Genomic DNA, 25,969 nt, shown 5'->3' on the forward strand with positions numbered 1-25,969 from the left:
GTTTTTATGTGAAATTTATTAGTTGTTTGGCCACATGTTTGCGGGATTGAAGGAAAGGGTGAGATTTGTTGCGTGTGCTAGTCGTAGTGCGTGGTGGTCATTTCTGTTTGGTTTTGGCAGACCTCCGGGCGGAAAAATTCAGGTGGTGCCTTTTATGCTTTATGTTCTTGTCGAGGCCTGCACGCATTTCTGTCTCTTTATCTGTGTGCTCGTTAGTATATGCAGATGTTTGCAGGAAAGCTTCGCGGGTGGTTGTGCGCTTCCGTATTAGCAAGTGTTGTTCAGGTGGTGTTGGTTCCACCGTCCACCGTCTGACTAGATGCTTCTTTTATTCTAGCTTTGGTGAAGCGTGTGTGCGAGCTGGTGTTGAAGATTTTAGGCGTGTGTTTCTGTGTTGTAGCTAACTGGGACGCAGGCTTTACTGGTGTTGTTCGTTGCGTTCCTTAGCCGTTGCGGTGGTGTTCATTGAGTTCCTGGGCCTGTGCTTGATGTTATCTGCAATTACCTTGACGCCGTAAAAATTGGGGTGTATTCCGTCCCGGACGAGCAGAATGTCGGGGTCCTGGTGTATTTATAGCGAGGTGGATGGCATCGACGTTTTCGTATTGGTTTCCAAAGTCGAGACGAAAATTATTGAGCTTACGTGTCCCTAGTGCGTGAGCTAGGAGTGTCTCTGATTGTTCAATAAATGGCCTGTAATTTTTTGCGATCCTGGGAAGTGCTGTTGTCACGGTGATTTCTGCATTTCGTTTCTTGGTGTGAAAATTGTTTACGAGCACTTCACGGCCTTAATTCTGTTGTCACCGATGTCGTGGTTAAGGTCATTAGTCCCGCAGTGAAAGACGAAATGTCTGGCCTGCTGTGGTGCGGCGGCAATGAGGTCTCGGATGGTATATGTATTGTGGCGCCACTCCTAAAGCCAATGTGTGGTGAGTGTTGGCCTGGCGGGAAGTGTTTCTGAATGTACTTGTACTGACTGTCTCCAATTAGTGCTACGTGTGACAAGAAAAACAGAGGGTGGCTGTTCCGTCGGTAAAAATCCAGGGAAAACGTGGGAAACACGGGAGATGGAAGTTCAAGACGATGAGCGAAACGAGAACAAAGTAAAAACGGGAGCCAACACTTCGACAAGTGGACTTGTCTTTTTGAAGGCGACATATTCTTTCCTTGGCACAGTATATATGGGCACGGTCCTTCTAAAGGGGAGAGGCGGTAATGCGTGCGGGTGCGGCAACGAACGAAGGTGCGTTAGCGGCGAGGGTGTAGAATTGAGATTAAAGGAGTGCTGTGCACAAGGCTGGGGACACGGCCGTGTTAGCGGGCGTGTCAACGGCCTTGTGCACAGCACCCCTCTATTATCTGCTTTGCTGTAGGTCATGGGTCATAGAAAGAGATATTAAAAGGAGCGGCAGAAAACGGTGCTCGAGATAAAAAATACGTTAAATGGTATAAAAATATAAATGATGGAAAAAGAGGAAAGAAATGGAGGGCGAAAACCACTAATTAACTGAACGAAGAGTTCTTGCCTATAGATTGAAATCTAGCATATCGAATAGATTCTAAAGCTCCCTTTGTAAGATTTAAGCATATTGGTTGCAATGTATTGAACTTACAGATAAGGTATGATTCTCTTTATTTTCTTTCCGCTCAGAACGGCAATTTCTCTGCAAGATCTAGAGTTTAAGTTCATCAAAGGTATAACCTGGTTGGTTGAAATGCTCGGCGACGGATGTGGGAAACCTTTTAACAGCTGTGTCCGCGCGATATCCATTTATTCTGATGGTTATTGATTGTCCCGTTTCAACGAGATATTGTTTATTAGAGAATGAACACCCAAGCATATAAATAACATCCGAACTAGTACAATAAAGCTAGTTTTCACTTCATGTGTATAACTATTTGCGGTGCTTTAAATTTTAATGTACCATTGAAGGTGCCTGCAGGTGTTGCACCTGCAGCGACAACATGCTTTTATTAAGGGGGAATGATGTTGGCTGTCTTCAGCTTGCACTAACATGTCTTTAAAGTTTCTGTTGCGGCGATAGGTAACTCCTGGTACATCCGGGAACGCTTTTCTCAGACGCTCGCTACTTGATAATATTGGGTGGTATTTTTGGGGGATGCGGTGATGTTTGGGATGGCATTAAAATATTTTGAAACGGTCAAGAAAATACAGAGAATCATAGTTGATCCGTAAGTTCAAAACATTGCAACCAATCGGCATAAAGGTTTCAAAGGGAGCCTTAGAATCTATTAGTTATGCTAAATTTCAAGGTATAGGCAACAACACTTAATTTCGCTGCTTATTGTTTTTCTCTCCCTTTTTTTGCTTTTTTTCTTGTATATATATATTTAGTCTATGTCAGCATATTTTTTCACAAGCAGAATTTTCTGCCGCACCTTTTATTATCTCTTTCAGAGACACCATAGCCCACGACTTCCAGCGATGCAAATAACAGAAGGTGTTGTGCACACGACCATTGACACGCTGCGTGATACATGGCCATGTCACCGGCCTTGTGCACAGTACTCATTTACTCTCAATTTTACACCCTCGCCGCTAACACACCTTCGGTCGTTGCCGTCACGACCGGCCTTACCCCCTCTATTCTTTAGAAGAACCCTGCCTATATTGCCATGTGGTAGTGACGGTGAAGAAAGCAGCGAAACGGTGAGTGACAAAACTAGCATTTTATAGGGCGAACCTGTGCCCTACAAAACAGGCTACACTCAAGGAACAACGACAATGGCGAACACTAGTCGGCGATCATCGAAAATCTCATCTGCAGGTAAAGTGCGTCGGCTTTTATACACGAGCGATCGAAGCTTCCCGAGTAAGTAGCGTTGCTCGCGTGCCTTCGAGAAAGTTCGACAGAATTCGCGCCGCTCGTGCAATCGGATTAAACAAGCTTAGGTGACAACAGAAACATCGATAACTTTCGAGACACTTCCGATACAGGCGGGTGCGTCCAGCGCTGAACGATAACCTTTGTTAGACGGCGAAAAACGTTCACCTGAAAAGGATAACCAAGTATACGTGTCAATGCTTCCCTCTCAAAAAGCATCGTCCTAATGCTACTAACATAACAGGAGAGCGAAACACAAAAGGACACTTATTAAACAATAGGAAGAAGACAAGGAAACAAAGTCCACAGTAACATAGCCCCTCCCCCCCCCCCAAAAAAAAAAGAAAAAGAAAGCCCGGAGTTCAGCTATGCAGAGTTTGTTAGCGCTGGCACAACAGCCTTAATCGAAAGACGTGGACCACTTCAGGTCGTGAGTGGCGGCACCGTGACAGCGAAATGCCGTCAGGCACGACCCCACAGTACAGTGTGCCAATGTGTTGATGATCTTGTACGGTCCGAAGTAGCGGCGCAAAAGCTTCTCGCTAAGTCCTTGTCGCCGTATTGGGGTCCAAACACAAGCACGGTCGCAGGACTGGACCTCGATGTAGCGTCGTCGATGGTTGTAGTGTCGGCTGTCGGTCCTCTGCTGGTTCTTGATCCGCAGACGGGGGACCTGTCAGGCTTGTTCGGCGCGCGGGAGAAAGGTGGTGACGACAAGATTCTCTGCGTTGGTGACGTGAGACACCATGGCGTCGAGGGTCGTTGTCGGGTACCTGCCGTAAGCCATCTAGAATGGCGTGATCTGTGTTGTTTTTTGCACCGCCGTGTTGTAAGTAAGCGAAGGTAACGGACTGCAGGACGGCATCCCAGGTATTGTATTCCAGGTCGACATAGATTGCTAGCATGTAGGCGAGGGTCTCATTCAGGCGCTCCTTAAGAACATTCGTCTGCGGGTGGTGAGCAGTCGTCCTCCGGTGGCTTGTCTGGCTGTATTGCAGAATGGCTTTGGTGAGCTCCACTGTAAAGGCTGTTCCTCGGTCGGTGATGAGGACTTCAGGGGCACCGTTTCATTGCAGGATATTCTCAAGAAAAAACTTCGCCACTTCGGCAGCACTATTTTTCCGCAAAGCTTTCGTATCAGCGAGGCAGTCCGTTGCCACGACGATCCACGTATTTCTGAATGTTGCCGTTGTAAAGAGTCCCATCAATTTTTTTTATTTAGCAATACTGTAAGCCTTTTTACAGGCTCATACAGGAGTGGCTCAAAATCAAAACAACAAAACATTGTTGGTCAAAACAGAAGAAAGCAATGAAATACGCTAATGATTACAATTCAAATTATTATAGGTGCATCCCAATCTGCTGAAATGGTCGGCAAAGAGGCTCGATCACCTGTAGTAATCCTGCTGGCTTTGTAGGTGGTGTCTTGCGTCGCTGACAGTCTCCGCATATCTTGGTGTATCGAGCGACATCGGCGGTCAGGCGCGGCCTATAATACCTTTCCTGTATCCTCCATCGCGTCCAGGAGAATACGTGGTGCCCAGTGGTCGGATCGTCATGTAGGGCGTGCAGTACTTCTGGATGCAACGCTGAGGGAAAAACAAAAAGGTAATTGGTGCGGACTGGTGAGAATTTTTCTTCTTCAAGGGTAGGTTGGTTTGATGCAAGAACGAAGACAATCCTCGCCCTAATGCCCTAGGGACAACGTTGGTGTCGCCTTCCAAATACTCGACGAGGCTTTATAGTTCCAGGTTCGCTCGTGGCTGTTCAGCGAAGTCTTCCACGCTTATTATTCCAAAGAACGCGTCGTCATCCTCATCGTCTTGCGGCGGAGGGTAAGTGGGGGTGCGTGATAGGTAATCGGCATAAGAGTGTCTTCGTGCGGACTGGTAGATTACAGTGATGTCAAATTCTTGCAGTCTGAGGCCCCACCGCGCCAGCCGTCATGAAGAGTCCTTTAAATTCGCTAGGCAACACAACGCGTGATGGATGCTGATGACCTTGAACCGCCTGCCATGTAGGTAAAGGCAGAATTTAGCTGCAGCGCAAATGATGGCGAGGTACTCCTTTTCTATCGTAGAATAATTGTCTTCCGCTTTTGACAGGGACCGGCTAGCGTAAGCTATCACCCATTCTAGTCCGTCTTTCCTAAGGACTAGGACGGCACCGAGGTCAAGGCTACTGGTGTCATTGTGGATTTCTTTATTGGCGTCCTCGTCGAAGTGCGCAAATAGTGGTGGCTACTACATGTGTCGTTTGAGTTCTTGAAAGCCGTCGGCATGCGGCGTTTCCCACTTGATCTCGACATCAAATTTAATTTGATCTGTCAGTGGCTCAGCGATGCGGGAATATTCCTTCACAAAACGGCTGTAGTACGCACACATGCCGATGAATATACGCACTGCCTTCTTGTTGATGGGCGGCTGGAACTTTACGATATCAACTGTCTTCTGCGGGTCTGGGCGAACTCCAGATTTGCTGACGACGTGGCCCAGGAACAGAATCACATCATCAGCGAATCAGCACTTTTCCGGCTTCATGGTGATCCCTCATGACTTGATGGCCTCTAGTACTGTGGCAAGCAGCCTAAGGTGAACGTTGAAATTTCGCGCGAATACGATGACGTCATCCAAGTAAGAGAGGTCTGTCACTTCTTTCCTGTTAATACCATGTCCATCACGCGCTAGGACGTTGCAGGCGTCTAGAACAGTCAGAACGGCATGACCTTGAATTCGTAAAGGACGTCTAACGTGATGAAGACGGTCTTTTCACGATCCCTCTCGTCGACTTCTGTTTCCCAGTAGGCAGTCTTGGGAACCATCGACGAGATGTATTTAGCGTTGCAGGCCCGAATCAATGCGTTGTCTATCCGTGGCAGGGGGTATACTTCCTTCTTCGCGATCTTGATCAGTCGACGATAATCGACGCAGAAACGTAGGGTTCCGCCTTTTTTCTTCACCAAGACTACAGGGGATGCCCACGGGCTTTTCGACGGCTGGATGATGCCGTCGCGCAGCATTTCAACTTGTCACCTAATAGCTTCACGTTATTGAGTCTAAACTCGGTAAGGGCTCTGGCGTAGTGGTCGAGCAGAATCTTCGGTTATTGTGCGATGCCTTGCAACTGGTGTTCGTCGAATCCTCGATGAGGTCGAAAAGAAGTCGTGTAGTCAAAGAAAGTTTTCTGAGCTGTTGCTGCTTACTCATGAGGAGACTTGGGTTCATGTGGACGTCTGGTTAGGAAACTATGGTCGTGAAGTTAAATGTGGCAGAAGACCAGAGGACAAACGCATTGCTGGCTTCCGCAATTTCCACAATGTATGCGATCGTCGTGCCCCTGCTGATGTGATGGACCTCCAGGCTGAACTTTGTCAGTATCACTTTCGCTTTTCCTCCGTGAAGCCAAGTGATCTCTCGTGCAACGAAAATTTCACGGTCTTGCAGTAGACGTTGGTCGCCCTCGATGACGCCTTCTAGGTCTGCGGGTGTTCCGCTGCCAGCGAAAATGACAATGCTGCAGCGAGGCAGGATGTTCACTTGGTCCCCAAGTACACTCAAGGCATGATGACTAAGAGCGCTCTACAGCGGTATTGCTTGTTCTTTGGATAGCGGTATTGACTTTGACTTCAGGTTCATGATTGCGCCGTGTTCGTTCGGAAAGTCCATGCCAAGAATTACGTCTCGTGAGCACTGTTGGAGGATAACGAAGGCGGCAAGCTAGGCCCCGTCATGAACTGTAATTCTTGCGGTGCAGATTCCAATCGGCCTTATTAGGTGCCCTCCAGCGCTCCGAATTGGGGAGGCCCCTTCCCATACAGTCTTCTATCTTCACTTCAACCTTCTATCTATCTTCAACTTGGCGGCGAAAAGTACACTCATGACAGAGTAGTCGGCTCCTGTGTCTACTAATGCGGTGACTGTATGGCCATCGGGAAGCACGCGGAGGCCGGTGGTTCTTTGTCTTGCGTTGCAGTTAGGTCTCGGCGTTGGATCACGGGTGTGTCGTGTTCACACGTGGCTGGAACGTCGCGTCGTCAGGTCTGCTTTTGTCGACGTATATTTTGTTTCCAGGCTTCGTCCGGATGGCGGCGTCTCGTTGACATATTGTCGAGGTCATCTTTTGCACGTCTTCGTCAGCGGCGGAGGATCTTCATCAGTTTGATGAGCAGTGACCGCCCCTGCCTCGGTTGCTGCTTTTAGTTTTCCGGATATGGGTTGACGGACCGGCCCCTGGCTGGGCTAGTGTATGGTCGGCGCTGCATCGACAGGTGGCGGCCTTGTGACGGCGAACGGGACGGTCCTTGAGGGCTCCACTGAGTGGCGGCGAGGTAGTCAGCGATATCGCGAGGGTGTTCACTTTGCTGTGGGCGCGGAGCGTTGACCACAAACTCTCGTAGTCCAATTTCGTGGCATGGGCAGGAACGGTAGGCATATACAGCTCCCCCGCAGTGGTAGCAGAGCGCGCGGTGGTCGGGTGCGCACCAAGTGTCCGTCTTCCTCGGGTAGCTGCACTGGACAACGGGCGGGCGTTCTGGCGGCAGCGGTGGTGGACGACAGAGTTGCGACACTACGGGGCCCCGGCGCGGTCGCGGAAGGGGACTTTGACTGCTGACGACGGCGGTGTAGGTCATCGCTTCCGGCTGGGGTACTTCTGGTACCTCTAGTGATGTCTAAAGCTCTTCTATTACTATGTCCGCTATTGAGGCCACCTGGGGCTGCGACCGTGGGCACAACTTTTGCAGCTCTTTCTGTACGACCATTCTTACCGTGTCGCTTAGGTTATCGGCACCTAGCGCTTGAGCTTCGGGGCAGTTTGTTGTGAACGCATGGCGGTTGTATTGCCTGGTGCGCATTTCAAGCGTCTTCCCTATCGTTGTGGCCTCCGAAACAAATTCAACAACAGTCTTGGGCGGATTGTGTATCAAACCAGCGAATAGTTGTTCTCTGACACCCCGCATCAAGAACCGAACTTTCTTTTCTTCAAACATGTCGGGGTCAGCTTGGTGGAAGAGGCGAGTCATTTCCTTCCCAAAGATTGCGATGTGCTCCTTCGGCAGTGGCATGCGGGTTTCCAGTATAGATTGGGCTCACTGATTGCGCAGGACGCTCGTTAAGGGTCTGCAGTAAGCCGTTGCGTAACAGGTCCCATGTGGTCAGTGTCTATTCCCTGTTTTCAAACCACGTCCTGGCGGCGTCTTCTAAGGCGAAATACACATGCTGAAGCATGTCGTCGGAGTGCAAGTTGTTGAAAGCAGCGACCTTTTCGTGTGTTTCCAGCCACTTTTCCGGGTCCTCAAATGATAATCCGTGGAAGGTCGTTGGCTCCCTGGGCTGTTGCAGAACGATCGGGGACGCTGCGGCTGCGATTGGGGCTGTCTTGGCCCCAATCTTCTTAGCCGTCTCATGTAGAAGTCTGTGCCTCGGGGTTAGCTGTTGTATCCAATGGCTTGTTCGATGGCCCGGGATGATGTTGGTGTTGTTTTTGTGGTCCGGGCTTGGAACACGGCTTGTCGGGAGCATCCGGTACATGAACGAAAAGCACCTCCACCAGATGTCACGCGATAGTGATGGTGAAGAAAACAGCGAAACTGTGAGTGACAAAACTAGCATTTTATTGGGCTAACTGACGTCCTCAAAAATAGGCTACACTCAAGGAACAACGAGAGTGGCGAACACAGTCGGCGATCGCAGAAAATCTTATCTGCCGGTCAAGCGCCTTGGTTTTTATCCAGGAGTCATCGATGACTCCAGAGCAATCGGTGTTGCCCGCGTGTTTTTGAGAAAGTGTTACAGAATTCGTGTAGTACATGCAATCAGATTCCCTATTCCCAAACACGGAAAGCCCCAAACCAGCAGTATCGCACATATTCATCCAATAGCGCTAAGCTCAACGTTAGGCAAGCTGATGGAGCGTATGCTCGCGACACGTATTACGTGGTGGCTCGAGCGATACTCCTGGTATCATCTCGGGAAAATCGGGTTCCTTGCTCATCTGGTGGCCGAGGACGACCTTGCGTACCTTTCTTCTATGGTTCTCATCAGAGGCCTCTCCCGAAGAATTCGCACCATTCTGGCAATGGGCATTCATAGAGCGTATAACCGTGTTAGTCACGAAGCAATTGTCGGAATTATCCATTGACTTCAGCTCCCTAGCCGTGCCTGCACATTCATCGAAGCATTCCTGCGCCTCGCATCTTCTCCATTCGCCTGGCTGGCGAAGCAGCAGGTCAGTTCATCGCACATCGAAGTGTCCCACAAGGATCTGTGACAAGCCCGTTTCCACATTGGCCTCATTCAACTAGCTTGGAAGCTAGCGACGATACATAACGCACAGTACATAATGTGTGCAGATGACATCACTGCTTGGTCAGTTCATCCTGGAATCTGCCACCAAGTGCGAGCGCTCCAAGTAGCCCTAAACGTGACGCACAACTAGTGTGCTCAGATAGAGCTTACAATTTCCAAGGACAAGACGATGTACATGTCAGTAGCGAAAAGGTATGGTCGCCATCTACTGGCACTCCGGCCTCTTCAGTTAATTCTCGATCAGTAGCCACTACACGAGGCTTCAGCTCTCCGTGTACTCGGCCTTGAAATGGATTGCTCTGAATCCGGGGACCATGGGTAAAGAATGCAAAGCAACAGGCCACAAAAATGATACTGTTCATATGTTAGATTGCGAAGAAATCTGGCAGAGCGAGCACCAACATCGCTCGCATTTTTGTCTGTTCTGTACTGCAACCACGACTCCTATAGAGAGCCCAGTTTCATCATCTCACGAAGGCAGAATGGGCTCACCTTGAGGCCTATAATCACGAAGCCGTGCGGGCCATAACGGGACTACCACGTCTCGCTCCGTTGCTAACCATACAGGCGGAGGCCCAACTCAACACTATCGACGAACTCGCGCACCAATGTCGATGCGCACGCGCCCTAAAGCCATCAAATTTCTGCCCGGCTGCTTCACTGGCCCGGTACATTGGTGATAAAATAGACAATCCAGCTTCCACGAGACCCCATGTAGCTCCGTGGAACAGGGTACAATTAAGCGACAATAAGCCTATTGGTCGTTTGCATTGCCCGGTTGCTCGCCAGGCGAATGCCCAAGTTTCCCGCTTTCGTCGCGCCGATGATAATCAAGACAATGCGACTCTTGTAGCATACACTGATGCCAGTGTTAATGGCACCGTGATTCACACAGCTCTCGTGTGTACATTGATACCAGAGGCGGGCCAGACGTGCTCGTATGTTGCCTATCCTCCACCACCGGCCTATCTCGCCGAGCTTGCAACCTTACGAGACGGCTTGGCCGCGTTGCTCCTTTCTGTTCGAGCTGCTCAACGTTCACAGCTCATCATTCGCACGGTCTTCACTCAAGCAATCCATGACATACGTAGGGCATCTCAGTACACTCTACCTTCAGATAGCGTTGATCGTCTTGCTGCCACTACGAATACGCGTCCAGTAGGTACCTCGAGCAGCGCTGCCGGCTCTCCTTGAAACAGATTTGGCAACGCGCCCACAGATTACAACGTACACATTTCCGCACTTTCCTGAAGACGCCTGTGGATGACAGATCCGGGAAAAGGAAAACATCCTATGTACCACACCAGCTCTTATATCTTCGTGTGGGTCCGACATCCCTGGTGGGTTAAAGGGAACCTGAAGAGTCTGTCGAATTCAATAAGACGCTCCTATACGGATGCGGGAACATTATAAACGATCCAGGTAAAACTTTGGGGGATTTTTCAGTTAGGAGCGACGTAATCGCCGAGTAAAATTGCACTGTCTCTCCGTCCCTCGTCGAGCGCCACGCCCTACTGCTGACGCTGACGATGCGAGCGGAGACCGGAAACCGCGGTGTAGTGACTTCAGCACTGGTGTTCTGTTCCTTCGCAGTCTCCGCGACCGTGCCTGACCGCGCTTGTTTCTGCGTGCGTGCCGTCATATTCTGCTTCGCTCGACCCTGCAATCCTTTGTTTGTGTGTTTGTATAGCGGTAGTTGACGTGCGCAGCATCAAGTGAAGTGGTGGGCCGATCATGCCGTGGTTCTGTGCAGCCTACGGTTGCAAGAACACCAGCGACCGCGATGATGTTCCGATGTTTCATTACTTCCTGCAAGACAAGAAGCTTTCAGCTAAGTGGGAGGTTGCTCTGAATCGAAAGAATTTCAAGCTTTCAAGAACAACAGTGCTGTACTCTAACCACTTTCGTGACGACGATTACTACCAGAGTTTATACATAATGCGTCAATGAGTGAGAGAACTACTCGCTACTAGCAGGCTTTCTAAACGCAGCGCGAAAAGGTCGGGGCAACGAACACATAAAGATGGGACGGGTACGGGTGGACGGCTGGTAACTGATCTTGGAAGACCTTATGAATACACGAACTCGTCCAAACCTGCATTTTGATTTACTACTAGCTCCTTCCTGTTAGCACGCTGAACGGAAGGTGCACGTATATCACCCACTCTTGACGCAGGTTTGGTCGCAAACCGTCGTTAATTTTCTATTCGCACGTGTGTTGTTAAACAGCCTACATGCAGCTACCATAACCCAGTGCAAGTCTAAAATATGCATGTGTTTGAAAGCCAGCGCACGCCAGGACGCTGCGCGCCCCCTTCTCTCGCGCACAGAGAGAAACCGGCCGTCTCACGTAGCCAATGAAATTCACCGCCTTTACGGCTCCGATTACGAGTAGCATGCGGATGGCGCGCTGATGAAGCTCACTAAACGTGCTGCAAGAGCCGGAAAACTTTTCCCGCGTGTAAGCCGTCTATGTATGTAGCCGACCGCTTTGGGGTAGCGCACAAATGCCGACGATCACATCCCCGCTTACGTTCCACGAGGAGGCATGTAGGAACATAACAGTACAGTTGTTTGCCCGGGAACGAACTCATTGGATCGCTGGATGCAGCTTTGCAAAAAGCATAGCTTCTACCGTGTAGAAAATCATGCATCAGCCAAAGGAGTCGGTGCGTGAACATGAGACTTTTGTAACAGAAAATGTCACTGGGTGGAAACATCCATCCTTGCGCTTAAGGGCATTGTACACAATGTTGATGCTTGCCGCTTTTCAGTGACGCTACAGTTATTTCTTATCATTAGGATAGCTGATCAGGGAAATAACAGAATCGTTAAAATTACCAAAAGGAAAGAGTGCTGTATCAGTTAAGCATCTCTTCTACTGAGCCATCGTGAGGTCTTTCTTTAAAATAGCACTAGAATAAACTTGTTCATAACACAAAATAAATGCGATAGAGTTGCAACCATTAGAATAAACTGTGTTAGTTATGTTGCCTATCTTTGACGCCGGAGTCTGCGTGGGTATAGAATATTCAGTGCCTGTTTTGGAACAAAGTAGTTGGGATTTCTGTGAGTTGTCGTGCTGCCCTGTGCCTTGTCCTGTTAAGTGCGCTGCTTCACCCACACGGTATGATAATTACAACGTGAGCGCTGCGTGAGAAGGTTCCAATGTGGCGTCAGCGATTATGTACCCAAATGCTGCTGAGCTTGAAATGTCTGAGGTCATGCTGACAACACTTTTACCTACCGCTTCCAGTGGGACCTGGTGTGTGGCCGTGGTTACCACCGATCGGTCACGCAGAGCGTGGTTATGGCCGGCGCCCTCGTCGGTGTGTTACTCTTCGGCGAGATGTCCGACCGGTGAGACACTGCTACGGCGCTACCAAACTGCGCGTACTTCGAGGGCTCCTCACCACGTTGAACATTGCGGTTATACGCGGGAAGTTGTTACGTGCCCTGTAGGGAGCGTTGTGCCGCAAGAAGTTTTCAACTGGGCTCATCAATAGCCGAGATGGAAATATTGCAATGCCACGGACCCATGATTTCAGGAGGCGAGCGTCTCCGCCATCAAGAACACTCTCACCATTTGCCCCGCTTATACCTCCGCAAGCGAAATTCTTTCCCTGCGTTCTCCCACATCGGAGCTCGAGGATCGCGTGACGGGCTCCGTCTTCCTTCTTTTTTTTTTCTTCCCTGTTTAGCTGCGCTGCGCACCGCGCGCGAGCTAGCTGTTGCATTTGCATCGTTTCGCACAGTGCACGACATTGCACGCTGTGCATGAGAACACCAAACTAGTGGTGTAACTTCGTGCTACGCGAACACTGAGGCTGATTACAGAGCATGATGGTGCGCTTGAACACGGTAGAAAAGGACATAGTTTCGGTGTGTGCGCGCGTAACTGTTGCACGTGGGAACAAGCAGACGAAACGGTAGAACATCTCTCTTGCTCCGGTACCAAGTAAAACAAAAACATGGAGACATTCGGTTTGTGTGTTTTATTATTTCTCTAAATTTAATTAGTCTATTGAAGCAACAAAATACACAAATAACAGTTGTTGCCTTAAATAATTATCGAATTCACGTGTCACACTCCGTAGCGTCACAGTGCATGCATGTACGTAGGCGCACATGCGCATATACGTCACCTCTCCGGCTGGGAGCGTGTTGCCTGCTAGCAGAAAGGCAAACGGCGTTTGATTTTAAATTTCAGCTCTTTCCGCTGCGTGCAAGGACATAATACTTAGCAGACGTGGTCGTTAGCGCGCACTGTATGCACAGCGCTTGCTAGCTCAATATGGCCAGACCTGGTGAGGGGCCCTTTAAGCTGTCCTGAGAGGCATGTTGAGAGTCATTGTGTGGAACGGTTGCGGTAGACCGGAGTGGCTTTATCTATATACTATTTAGACGGATCCTGAACAGTGTGAAGAAATTTTCTATTGTAACATTACATTGCAACGGAGCTGAGGTATGTAAATGGACTTTAATTTTTTTCATGACGCACCAAATTTACATAGTTTTGTTCACAGCCATAAAAATATCGTACTCACGACATTCTGCGACGTCTCCAACGAATAAAATTAAAAAGATGTCCTCGCAGTCGACACCCTTCACTATAACTAGTCACGAAAATCTTCACTATCTATATGCTACTGCAGATTAGAAGACGAGGCCTAGTTGCTTTGAGATCACGAACAGCAAAGCAGCGCAACAGGGCAGAAAGGAAAACGTAAGTCGACACGCACAAGGTGCGTGTGTGGATCTGTAGGCCCTTTTTTTTCTGTTATGCATTTCGCGCTGCTTGAGTGTTCCAATGTTGCGCATCAACTGCAAGAATCGTTACTATCTGGAAGAGATCTCGAATTTGTCATTCCGTTCGTGGGATAATGTAGGACTATTTTCGCTCCTTGTTTCTTGTGTAACTACAATGGGTCCAGAGGACGCTGGCGAATAGCCTAGGACAACTCTGTTTCAGTTACTTAACAGGTGAACGCAAAAGTGGCTTGTGATTAGACTGTGTGTGTGCCTCCCTCACCATTGGGACACTGAAATGTGTTCCAGTGGTGAGGGTGGCATTTTCGTAGCAAAATTGAGGGCCGAGGTATAACGCTTTTGGGCTAGAGAGCATACAGGGTGAGTTAAAGAAAGTCAAGTTTCCGTCAGCGCCATGGGCCTTGACTTGAAAGCAGTGAAAAAAATGATGTAATCGTCGTTATGAATTATTTGATCTTTGTTGAGTAACATGAAGCTATGGACATGAAAGGGAATAAAAACTAGAAGTAGGTTAAAGCCGAATACGCCGTTTTCACTGAAACAAGAGGTAGATCACCAGCCACATGCTACAATATTCACATAACTAAGTTCCGTTGCAAATTTGGTCTGGACATAATACGAGGCGCAGCCAAAAAAAGAATGCTTCCGCAAATGGAACCAAGAAAATTGCGAGAGTTGTCCAGAAATAAATATGACTTTTGTAAGCTATCAGGAAAGCAAAAAAAGAAAATTATTTCAAGTGCCGTAGTATATATAGTTGGAAGTTTATCATAAGAGAATTAAAATATCTTTCCCATCCCAAATGGTGGCGGTGACCATGTACGGTTTGCGTTCGCGTCTCTGTCTTGAAGGGACGCGCACCGTAACATGCTGCAATGGTGCTTGTGTTGAGCACCATTTAGGTTGGCCGACCCCCATATCATCCCCAAATCCTGCTTGGCCCACCCCCATGTCAGCCCCAAACTTAGCCTGGCCCACCTCTCTATCACCTGAAATTTAGGATGGCCCATCGCAAATCACTCCCAAACTTAGGCTTACCCACCCCTATATCACCTCAAATTTAGTTTGGGCCACCCCCATATCAGCCTCAAATTCAGCTTGGCTCACTACCATTTCACCCCAAATTTAGGTAGGGCCACTCCCATATCACTACCAAATTCAGCTTGGCCCATCCCTGTATCACGCCCAAATTTATGCTGATACCACAGCCAATTTCAAGTTGGCCACCCCATTGTGACCCAACCCTTTTTGTAAAGACCAATGTATTTACATGAGAAATGCGTCAAGCTTTTGGCGTTACAGACACAATTTTGCACGATTTTTCTACAAAGTTGCTGGGGTACTCAAAAAAGAATACTGCGCAATAAAAGCAAATGCACCGAACGAGGGACACCATATGTTGATCCTAAATACTGACGGCTAGCCAAGCTAGCTTCTCTGTAGAGCGACCGGGGCAGACACAGCACGGGACATTTATTCAAATGGTTTTTTTACGGCCACACCTACGGATTCATACCACTTGGCTGTAGGGAACACATTGGCAGTAGCTATTAATCCAGACGCTGCACATCTTCATTTGGATGAATCTTTCAAAATAATTAACGTTCGGGCAGCGACTCAGCCTAGCAGACCCTTTGTTCCACACGAATCTTGCATAGGAATGGCGCTGGCCACCGGGTGGCATTGTGGCCCAGGTGGACCTGATTCGCTCGGAGTGTGTGCCATTAAGGACAGCCGAAAGTCGAAGAAAATGGACCTTCCAGAAGAACGCAATAAGAATAGCCATTTTTTTTTCCCAGGTTCCACGCTACATAGCACGAAAGTTTTTTTTTTTTTGCCTAACACAAAGCCATGCGCAAGCTTCTAGTTATGATGTCCAATGAATAAAATCTTCGTAAAAGCGATGACTTAACAAATGAACACGATACTGCTACGTTTTAGGAAGGAAAAATAGAGAACATAATACTTCAAGAGCACCACTGGAAAATCAGAACCGAAAGCAAATCTTGAGTTTTGGTCTCTGCCATCTGACAGGAGACTATGAAACTAAGTCCTATGCGTCTTTAAAAAAAATGCGCTGCTGAAAAACCAGAACCGAAAGCAAATCTTCCGTTTGGTGTTTCTGCCATCTAGTGAGAGACTACAAAACTAGGTTCTATGCGGGTTAAAAAAATTGCGAAGGGGCAACCGAACCGCAGCCACCGCGACGCGGGTCTAAAGGTGCACGCTATTCTACCACTCGGCCACGGCTTCCGAGGCTTCGCCGTGCGGTAGGCTCATGTTTTTATAGATACCACGTGAGTTTTCACGACAGTGTTACAAAAATCGATTTTGGGAACAGTCTTACGCCAAATGTGGAGAGTCGAGATAGGCATCCATCGAAAGCTGAGTCTCCGGACTACATACGCTGCACTGGGTATTACGATAGACGCAGTAGTTTTATCACACGCATCGTTCTTGCCTCAAAAATCGAGTGCACATTTTCGTCGTTTCCGTAGGCTTCCATTGCTAAATCTTTAATCACTGTGGCAACAAAATTCTTACGTGCCATAGCGTCATCACTGCATTTGGCTCGTGTGGATTGTCTTCCAGAACACGTTTGTCACCTGCCTTTTTCAACAATCGACCTGCAGCTTTTGTTATTCGCGAAAAACCTGCTCGTTCCATTGAAGACGCACTAGCTTCGTGCCGGGCCCGCTTGGGGCGCTAGTTGGTACTTGTCTGGAAAAGCTGGATATGTTTGGTAGGAGGTGCAATCTGCGTATTCTGGTATTACGCTGCATGATAAGTAACAGGATTAGCAGAGCCATTATGCTTCGTGTCAAGCAGCGAACGGACAAAGAGGCTTATGGAGGGCATAGGGTCACTAGTTCGTTGCTCTATCATGCCTACCTTTTCCTTTTCTCACTCATGTACATTTTCCTGCTTGGCGTTAAGTATCAGCTAAAGCAAAAGTAGAAAAATTTCTTTCTTAGCCGTTAAGTCGGCAGCACTGCGCCGAAAATAACTCCCGAATATAGTATGATATTTTATGGCCGTTACAGCAGGAACTGTAACATGTTTGTTTCCGCAATATTATCCTACGAGTTCTTCCTGCGAATTTGGGCTTTCCCTTAATGTGACGAATGAAAAGATATTTACATACATTGCGCATGAATTGGTCCCCCGCCTTCCTAAATGAACTGCCTTGCCGGAATGCGCAACTTTTACTATTATAACTCGGCCTGTCTTTTTCGCCATGAAATTTCCGCTGAAAGCCTTGCCAGGGAGAACCAAGAGTTCTGCATATATGTCCGTCTTGTCGCAGAATAAAATCAAAAGACTCCTTGCTTTTAGGCGCCTCTATTACGGAATAAGTGTAAGACGCGATTAGATTAGGTATAGGCTACTTGGACGTTAGGCCTCACAACACATAATACAACAAATGTGAATGTGTGCGAAAGAATGAAGTCGAATATGGAGGCCATTTCCTTTTATGCAACAATGTAGTGGCAGTTTTCACTCTTTTGCGCTCTTCGTGCTTCTGGGCCCATATCCACAAAATTATCCTACGCTAGAATTGTTCATTACAGAAAATTCCAGGCAATCCTGAAGCTGGGCATATCAGCGGACGCGACCAACCAGTGGTCAAAAGCACTCTCGAACTTTGTGAATACGTCCCCTGATTGCGTTATCCTGATTAGTAATTCCCCCTGGCCATATCTGTGTGATAATGATGTGTAAATCGTGTTTCCCCTTGTGATTATACTGTAACCCCTCTCCCGCTATAAGTTCAGTATTATTTATGCAGCGTTTATTGTCGCAAAAGCAACCAAAGCTATGTTTAGCATTAAAATTTCACCTGTAGAAATGATTCTTCGAGAGTTGACATACGGATTTTAGTTCATAGATTGCCAATAATGTGACCTGGCAGCGGACCAGCCATCGGTGATCAGAGTGTTGCTGGGACTGCGTAATTAATCGCCCGCTAAATTTGTGCTCGTTGGAGATTTCACGAACCTTATATTTTTAATGTGTTCGATTGTTATTAACAATGTTGACTACCATAAAATCGTGTCGTCAAACTTGACCATAGTGCCATATAAATATTCTACTGCAGAATTACAGAGAGTAATGGGCGTGAACAAGCTCCACCAGCGCCCTGTGGTACGAAGGGCTTTCGCTGGTAAGCCAGTGGCGTAGCCAGAAATTTCGTTCGCGGGGGGGAGGGGGGTGGGGCTCACGTTGCAGGTTGACCTCCTCCTTAAGAGGAAGCTTTAGCTCGGGCCCAACTCCGACGCGGCCCATTCAAATACATGTAAAACGCAAAAACGTTTTTATGAGATAACCCCTGGACCGATTTTGATCAAATTTGTTGCATTTGAAAGAGAAAGTTAAATTCTAGTGACTGTTGGAAGCGGAATTTCGATTTATGGCTTGAATTTTCCTAAAACGATTTTCAAATATTTGACCGTTTGAGAAAAATAGAAGCACGAAGTTTACAAATTGATAGCTATGCATCAAGAACTGATATCGCGGTTCTGTAAACGGCATCCATTAGATCATTCAAAGCGGACAAATTCAATATATCATTTTACATCTTACATGAATTTGTCACGTTGGTTACAATGGTTTTACAAAAGTTGTATTTCCCTATGATTAAATTTTTTTATATTCATGTGTAACATAACAATTTTGTTCGCTATGGATGTACTTTTAGATGCAATTCACAGAATTGTATTATAATCTTTAGTGGTTGAGTTACAGAGTTGTAAACTTGATAGTTTCGTTTCTTGAAAATTTTTGATTTTCGCCAATTTTTAATAAAAGATTGACAATCTAACTCAAACATTCGAAACCAACAGTCACTAGATTTTAAGTTTGTCTTTTAAATGCAACAAACCTCGTCAAATTTGGTGCAGTGGTTGCCGAGAAAAACGAATTCTCCTTTTACATGTATTTAGATAGGAGCACATGAGCTAAAGCTTCCTCTTAAGAGAAAACATTAGGTCGGATGCTCCTATCTAAATACATGTAGAAGGAGAACTCGTTTTTCTCGGCAACCACTGCACCAAATTTGACGAGGCTTGTTGCATTTAAAAGAAAACTTAAATTCTAGTGACTGTTTGTTTCGAATTTTCAATTTACGTCGTCAATATTTTATTGAAAAATGGCAAAAATCGAAAATTTTCACAAAACGAAACAATTAAGTTTACAACTCTGTAAATTAGCAGTGAAAATTGATATCACAATTCTGTGAATTGCACATATTAGTACATCTACAGCGGACAAAATTGATTGTTCCACATGGGTCTCAAAAAATTAAGTATTATGGAAATACGGCTTTTGCAGAACGCTTGTACATAACATAACCAATTCACGTAAGATACAAATTGACATATCGAATTTGTCCGTTTTGAATGGTGTAATAGATGCCGTTTACAGAACCGCGATATCTGTTCTTGATGCGGAGCTATTAATATTTAAACTCCGTGCTTCTATTTTTCTTGAACTTTCGAAATTTTCAAAATATTTCAAACAAAGTTCGGCCCCTAAATTGAAATTCCGCTTCCAACAGACACTAAAATTTAACATACTCTCTCAAATGCAACAAATTTCATTAAAAGCGATTCAGGAGTTATACCAAAAAACCGTTTCGGCCTTTTACATGTATCAGAATAGGCCGCGTCGGAGTTGGGCCCGAGCTAAAGCTTCCTCTTAAACAATTTGCCTAGGGATCAAATACACGAATAATAACTGCATTGCCATTGCCAAAGATGCTGCAAACGAATTGTTGAACGCTACCCACTGTCAATACAAGTAAAATATGCATTTTTTCATAAAAGAATATACGCGTATGTGCCAAAAATTGTGCCCAACATAACTGATGTCAATGCTTCCATGTACTTTGTCTATTTCATAAGTAAGGAAAATATCACACAAACTTTAGAACTACATCAGTTCGAAGCCAGCAAATCAGTGCATGCCGCTGATATGCAAAATGTAAAGGCCATGAAATGAACAAGTTGAGGACAAATATGTTAATGACACTTTGTCATTCAAGATCCTTGTTTACATTCTTGTACATATGCAATGGCCAGTGAAAAATCTCAATGACGCTGCCATTTGTTCCAATGTATTACGCAGCAGCAGCTGTCACCGGTCATGTATCGTGAGTAATTGCACCGAAATTATAGTCGCAACAGAGACCACGTATAGAAAGCAGGAGTTCTAAAGAATATACGAGGGCGAGTCAAATGAAAGTGAGTCAATGCGAATATATAACAAACGGGGTACTTTAATTAAAAGTAGCCCCCATGAGCATTTAGAAATTTGTCCCATTGACTAAAGAGCCGTCGCGCAATTCCCGTCCCATAAAGCTCCTTGGGTTGCTGCTTCAAAGCGTCTGCAACTAACTTTCACGACATCGTCCGAAACGAATCTGGTTCCCTTGAGCTGTTTTTTCGGTGGCCCCAAAATGTGGAAAAGGTCTGAGCTGTATGGAGGATGCTGCAGCGTTTCCCGCTTGAACTTTGCCAGTTTTGTATTAGCCGCATCTGCGACGTAGAAACGGGCATTGTCGTGTAACAAGATGACCCCATTCGCCAATTTTCCACGTAGTTTGTTCTTGATTGCGACACGCAGCCGATCCGGCGTTTCACAATATCGGAAACAATTGATAGTCTCTCAAGATTTAGCAAATTCGATCAGTAATGGCCCCTGACGATCGGAAAATAAAAGTCAACAACACCTTTCTGGCGGAAATGACGGCCTTTGCTTTCTTTGGGGAAGGTGAATTTGAAAGTTTCCATTGTAAGCTTTGCCGTCGTGTTTCAGGCTCTTAGTAGTGGCATGATGGTTCGTCTCCGATCACAATTACAGACAAGAAATCGTCACGCTCATTGTGATACCGGATCAGATGAGTAAAGGCAGCGCTGAACTTCCCCGTATTCTGGCGGTGGTTCAATATCTTGGGCAACCATTGCGCAAACAAGAGCCGATCACCGAGATGTTCATGAATTATGGCGTGAACCGAACCGTGACTAATGTTCACACGCTCTGCCATTTCATCGATGCTTGTCCTCCGTTCTTGTCTCATCAGCTCATCAACCTTCGCAATTTTGTTGGGGGTGATTGCACGATGGTTTTGGCCCGGTCTCGGATCGTTTTTGCAACTTCACGTCCTTCTTTGAACCATTTGTTCCAATGCTTTACAGTGGCCAATGAAATGCAATGCTTCATGTACACGGCAGCCATACGGCGACTAATTTCTTTTTGGGAAACACCTTCAGCTGTCAAAAACCTGACGGCACCACGCTGCTCAACTTCTGGAGCGTCCATTACGGCACGCAACCATGTTCAACCCAGTGTATGAGAGCATTAAAGAACATTTACCCTCACACCTGCGTGTCATTTTGTAAATGAGAGATGCCTGTGTGCTACGCGCAGGCCTTGCAGATAATGAACAGAACCATAATTGCGCGGTGTGGGTAGGCTCACTTTCATTTGACTCGCCTTCGTACATTAGAAATGCGAAGATGCAATGGAATATGCAAATGCGAAGATACAGCTTTATAAAGGGCAAAAAAGTGCCACTGGAAACGAAGTTAACTGCACGTATACACAAAACCTCGCAACAAGATAATTAAACATACGTATGTCTCCAATAAATCTACGTATCTAAGAAAAAGTCACGGTATATAATGCGTCAAAGAAGGCAAAAAGAAAAATGGCTGTGGCTTAGCTAAGGTTAAGCCCAGGATGCGAAGCATACTAGCCTTTATTTTAGTTGTTGAACCACTGTTTAGCCTGGTGAACTGCTGTTGCTTGGCTATATTTGGTTCGGCTAGACGAAGAAACAACTCATGCGTTACTCTGCTTCGCCTTCAAGAGTGGAACGCGACAGCGTTCCCGTCGACCCGCCAAGGGGTGTAAGACAATGGGCTACGGCGCAGCGACTACGCGCCCCGCATTGGACGCGGTGAGCGTCGAGCAACGCAGCGTTCGGCGCGGCAACGAAATGTGCGCCTGAGCAAGCGACGCACGCCTGAGCCTTAGAAACAGCTCGTTTCTAAGGCAACACCGCATTCACTTGAGGCGCTTTTGTACCGCTTTGAAGCATCGTACTCGTGGATCAGTGGTAGCGTCTCCGTCTCACACTCCGGAGACCCTGGTTCGATTCCCACCCAGCCCATCTTGCAAGAGTTGAGCCAAAGCCACCTAGAAACAAGCGCAGCTGCTTATATACCGCCGCGACGCCGCGAGCGACGGCGCGAGTTGGAGCCCCGTTTCTCCCCTGTCGTGACGTCACGGTGTCACGTGGTCAGCCTTGAAGGCGACGCCGCGAGCGACGGCGCGAGTTGGAGCCCCGTTTCTCCTCTGTCGTGACGTCACGGTGTCACGTGGTATTGAAGGCGACACCGCCGCGCCTGAGGAGCTGGGTTGAGCTCTAGTAATATGCTTCGCATAATAAACATGTTGCGCGATCACAGATTCACAGAATCTTAGATCCCGCCCCCACTCCCCCGATGTATCGCGCGCGACCGAAGGCGGCGCGCTTGCTCCTCACTTTTCTCCCTTGCGCACACAAGACTGAGCCACTATCATCGGCTCACCCATCCCCCCCCCCCACACACACACACGCTTTCACTCGCACATACAGCATGCGGCGCGGGGTCACGATGTTATCGCACTTGGACTTTATGCGGAACGTGAGGGCGACGCCGGGAATGCGCCTTGAGTGTCCATATAATTGCTCTCGCAATAATATAATAAGAGTATCCGGCAGCTGAAGCGTCCCATGGTCCATTACTTTCCGCAAAAGAAGTAACAAAATAGCACTTTCACTATGCGACAATTCGCTGCACCGCAACAACGCTTCTTTTTTTCCTTTTGTTGGGTGAGGGCACCGTAATAAAAAAAAACGCAAAGTATGTTGGTCACAATAGAATGCCTACTTTGGGCAACTGATAGGGCTATTAAAGGAATATCGAAGAAAACACGAGACGCTTGGTTCACCAAGAATCATGCGCATACTGCTCGGTATCCTACACCGGCGAGACAAGACTTTCTGGAGAGGTTGCGCTCAAGCGAACGCGCTGCAATCCGTCGAGTCCCCACAGTGATGGCGGCTAGCGACCATTGTTTCTTTTTCTCATCTGCTAGCTAGAAAGCGTCCAAAGCTCTGCCAGGCGAAAATGCACTCAGCCAGAGAAAACCGAACGCGCACCGAAGTGTGCCGCGCGGTGGTCGGGGCAACACGAAAAAAACGCATGCGCTCTGGCTGGCTCTGGCAGCGCGCGGGTAGGGAAGCGAGAAGAAAAAAATTGAAGAAGCTCAATGTGTCCTCGCGATTAAAAGTCAAAGTAGAAAAAATAAATAAGAACGTAGTTGCCTTGGCTGGCTTTAGTGTCTTCACTGGATGCATTGGCGCAGGTGAAAAAAAAAGACATTTTTTTATGTGACATGACGGCACGAATGAACCACCACAACGCCGCTTCGTCTCATCGGGCCTCGCTGTGGGCTATGTCGACTTGTCTGATAGCGTGTTCATTTGGCTTGTCTCGTTGTATGGCCCGATGTGCGACATTGGAAAAGTCAACGTACCTTTGGCGTCAAATATTTATGGGAGCATTAAACTTACAAAGTTCCGGAACTGAAAATCTAAAGCACACGTTTGGAAATGTGAATGCACCTTTCACATCAAAAGTTTTTGAGAACTTTATACCGATAAAGTTTCGCAATTGATATCCACGCGCTCCATAAATTCTATGATAGAGTGTAGATTCCGCGGCCTCCGCGAAATGCCGCGGCGAGCCCATTCGCCATGAAAACATCCTTGAAACTTAATGCTCGGATGGGGCTGCTTGCGTTATGTGACTCCCGGTGCATGGGCGCTGCCGCGAAATTCAGCCCGAGTTCGCAATTTTCGCGGTGAAATGGCTTTTCGAGCGTGAAAAAGATGCTCTAGACAAAATCCAGAATGATTTCCGGCGCCGGGTGTTGCTTTTCTCGGCGGTGCATGGACAGCACGAAAAAATTTCGGGGGGACTGAAGCCCCATAAGCCCCCCCCCCCCCCTGGCTACGCCCCTGTGGTAAGCCGACAGGTATACCATAAGATATTCTACAATGAGGTTGCCTCTAAAATAAATCTTGAGAAAATATAACTCACAACGTTTAACCTGCTGGAATTTTAGACTGGCTTAGGATGGACCATGAACATGCACTCCCATCTTCACCTTGCAGCCTGGGCCGCCGGCCGACGTTCTTCACGTGTGTGCTGATCATCACGATGTTCGGGTCGCTGTCGGCGCTCGCGCCGGCTATCGGATGGTACAACGCGGGCCGCTTCGTCGTCTCCATGGGCGTCGCCGGGTGCCAGGCCACCACCGTCTCTCTTCGTATGTGTCGCCACTCCTTCCCGCAGGCTTTTACGTCCGGTCTCGCGCACCTGGTGAACACTAGGCCAGCGCCTTGAAGAAGAGGCAGTGAACACAACGCAAAAACAGAGCGGACAAAACAAACGCTGCATTAACGCCGCACACGTTTCATTAGCGCGTTTAACGTGTCCGTATTCCGCTCAACCCTGGCAGAGTGGGCGAAATGGCGGTGGTACAAACGTGAGTGGCCTGCACGCTGTAACCACCTGGTTGCCGCAGAGCTCAACAAGACATTGTAAACAGCGCCAAAAAACACACGGACAAGGAAGAGCACAGGTCCACTCCTGTGCTCTCCCTTGTCCGTGCGTTTTTTTTTTGGCTCTGTTTGAAATGCATAACCCACGCCAACTAGCTCGCACAATACTTCTAAGTCAACCAGAGGAACAGAGTTAGTGCACAGTTTTAGTTTATCGTTTTTACAGTAATAGCGGACGTTGCGGAATAGAGGGATCGAAATGCGCAATCGCAGCACGTTAAACTACCCACAGCGTTTAGCGTACTCACGTACGCTATTTCTCACATGCGTCCGCTAACCTAAAGCCCTCTACGTGACCGCCTTTGTGTGGTTTTCGTAGTGTACGTATAAACATGGTGGCTGTCCCCGCCGGCAACTACGAACTGAATTTGGCGTTGCTTTTGTAGCATTCACTTCATTCTTAGCAAATGACTGTATAAGCAGCTTTCGCTTAGTTTCAGACCAGAGTATTATGAATAACCTTGCGGATTTTCCGAGATCTCTTGTCGTCGCAAATGTGTCGAGGACTAGCGAGAGGAAGGATGGATCGATGGATAGATGGATGGATGCTATGAGGGTCTCCTTTGGAACGGGGACCATGGGTTGCACCACCAATATATTATTGTAATGCCTAATCTCATACCTATGTTCAAAAAGAAGGAAACGAAAACCCACGATGAATTCCCACAACCAAACTTCCTGAATTACTTTTGTGAACTTTGTTATTGTACGCCTCCGTCGTTTGTCATTTCTCTACTTTTCTTCTACCAATCTTCCAATCGCCTCTTACTAATCTCTATTGTGGACATGCTTACTTTCCCCCTGCTATCGCTGAATGCAAGGGCTTCAAGGAGGCCAGATATGCCTAAATCAACCACTGGGCACATATCTTCACACTCTAATCAAACAAGCTACACCGTTTCCTAGCTTTACCGCACCAAGCACATGCTTCTTCTTATATCTCGCTTTATAAGTGCTTGTTCTAAGGCATCCTGATCTCGCTTCGAAAAGTAATAGGCTTCTGTTTGAGTTATCATAGATGGCTTCTTTTCTGCTTTAATTTTTCCTCTTAAGTAGTTACTCATGGCAGGTTTCTTTTTCCATTGCCGCCAGCCATGTGATTGTCTCAGCCTCTCTGTCCTTCCGCTTAACCTTATTTGTTGCCATATCGCTCACTATAGTGGTCGCATACTTGCTGGTAACCTTCCTAGTTCTTTTCCTCCACTGTGAATTGTTTTCCTGTACAAATATCTTAGCACTCTCCCAGCCCATTTACTTTCTTCCTCATTTCTCAGTCGTTCTTTATACTCAATTTTACTCACAGCTTCCCTCACTTCAAAACTTGTCCTGCCCATATCACCTTGCACAGTCTTCGCGTGAGCGCCCAACGCGAG

At 47.4% G+C, this 25,969-nt stretch overlaps 1 protein-coding gene across 5 annotated transcripts in view; it reads left to right on the top strand.

Moving 5' to 3' along the window:
* LOC142566825 (organic cation transporter protein-like) overlaps positions 1–25,969 on the top strand; it is a 465,662-nt gene that overhangs the window by 226,562 nt on the left and 213,131 nt on the right. For all 5 annotated transcript variants that reach the window (XM_075677710.1, XM_075677714.1, XM_075677713.1 and 2 more), the window contains 2 exons: positions 12,408–12,511; positions 24,147–24,301. In XM_075677710.1, coding sequence (XP_075533825.1) covers positions 12,408–12,511; positions 24,147–24,301 — 259 coding nt within the window. The remainder of the gene's footprint in view (positions 1–12,407; positions 12,512–24,146; positions 24,302–25,969) is intronic.

Source organism: Dermacentor variabilis, unplaced genomic scaffold, assembly GCF_050947875.1.
Source record: "Dermacentor variabilis isolate Ectoservices unplaced genomic scaffold, ASM5094787v1 scaffold_13, whole genome shotgun sequence".
NCBI lineage: Eukaryota > Metazoa > Arthropoda > Arachnida > Ixodida > Ixodidae > Dermacentor > Dermacentor variabilis.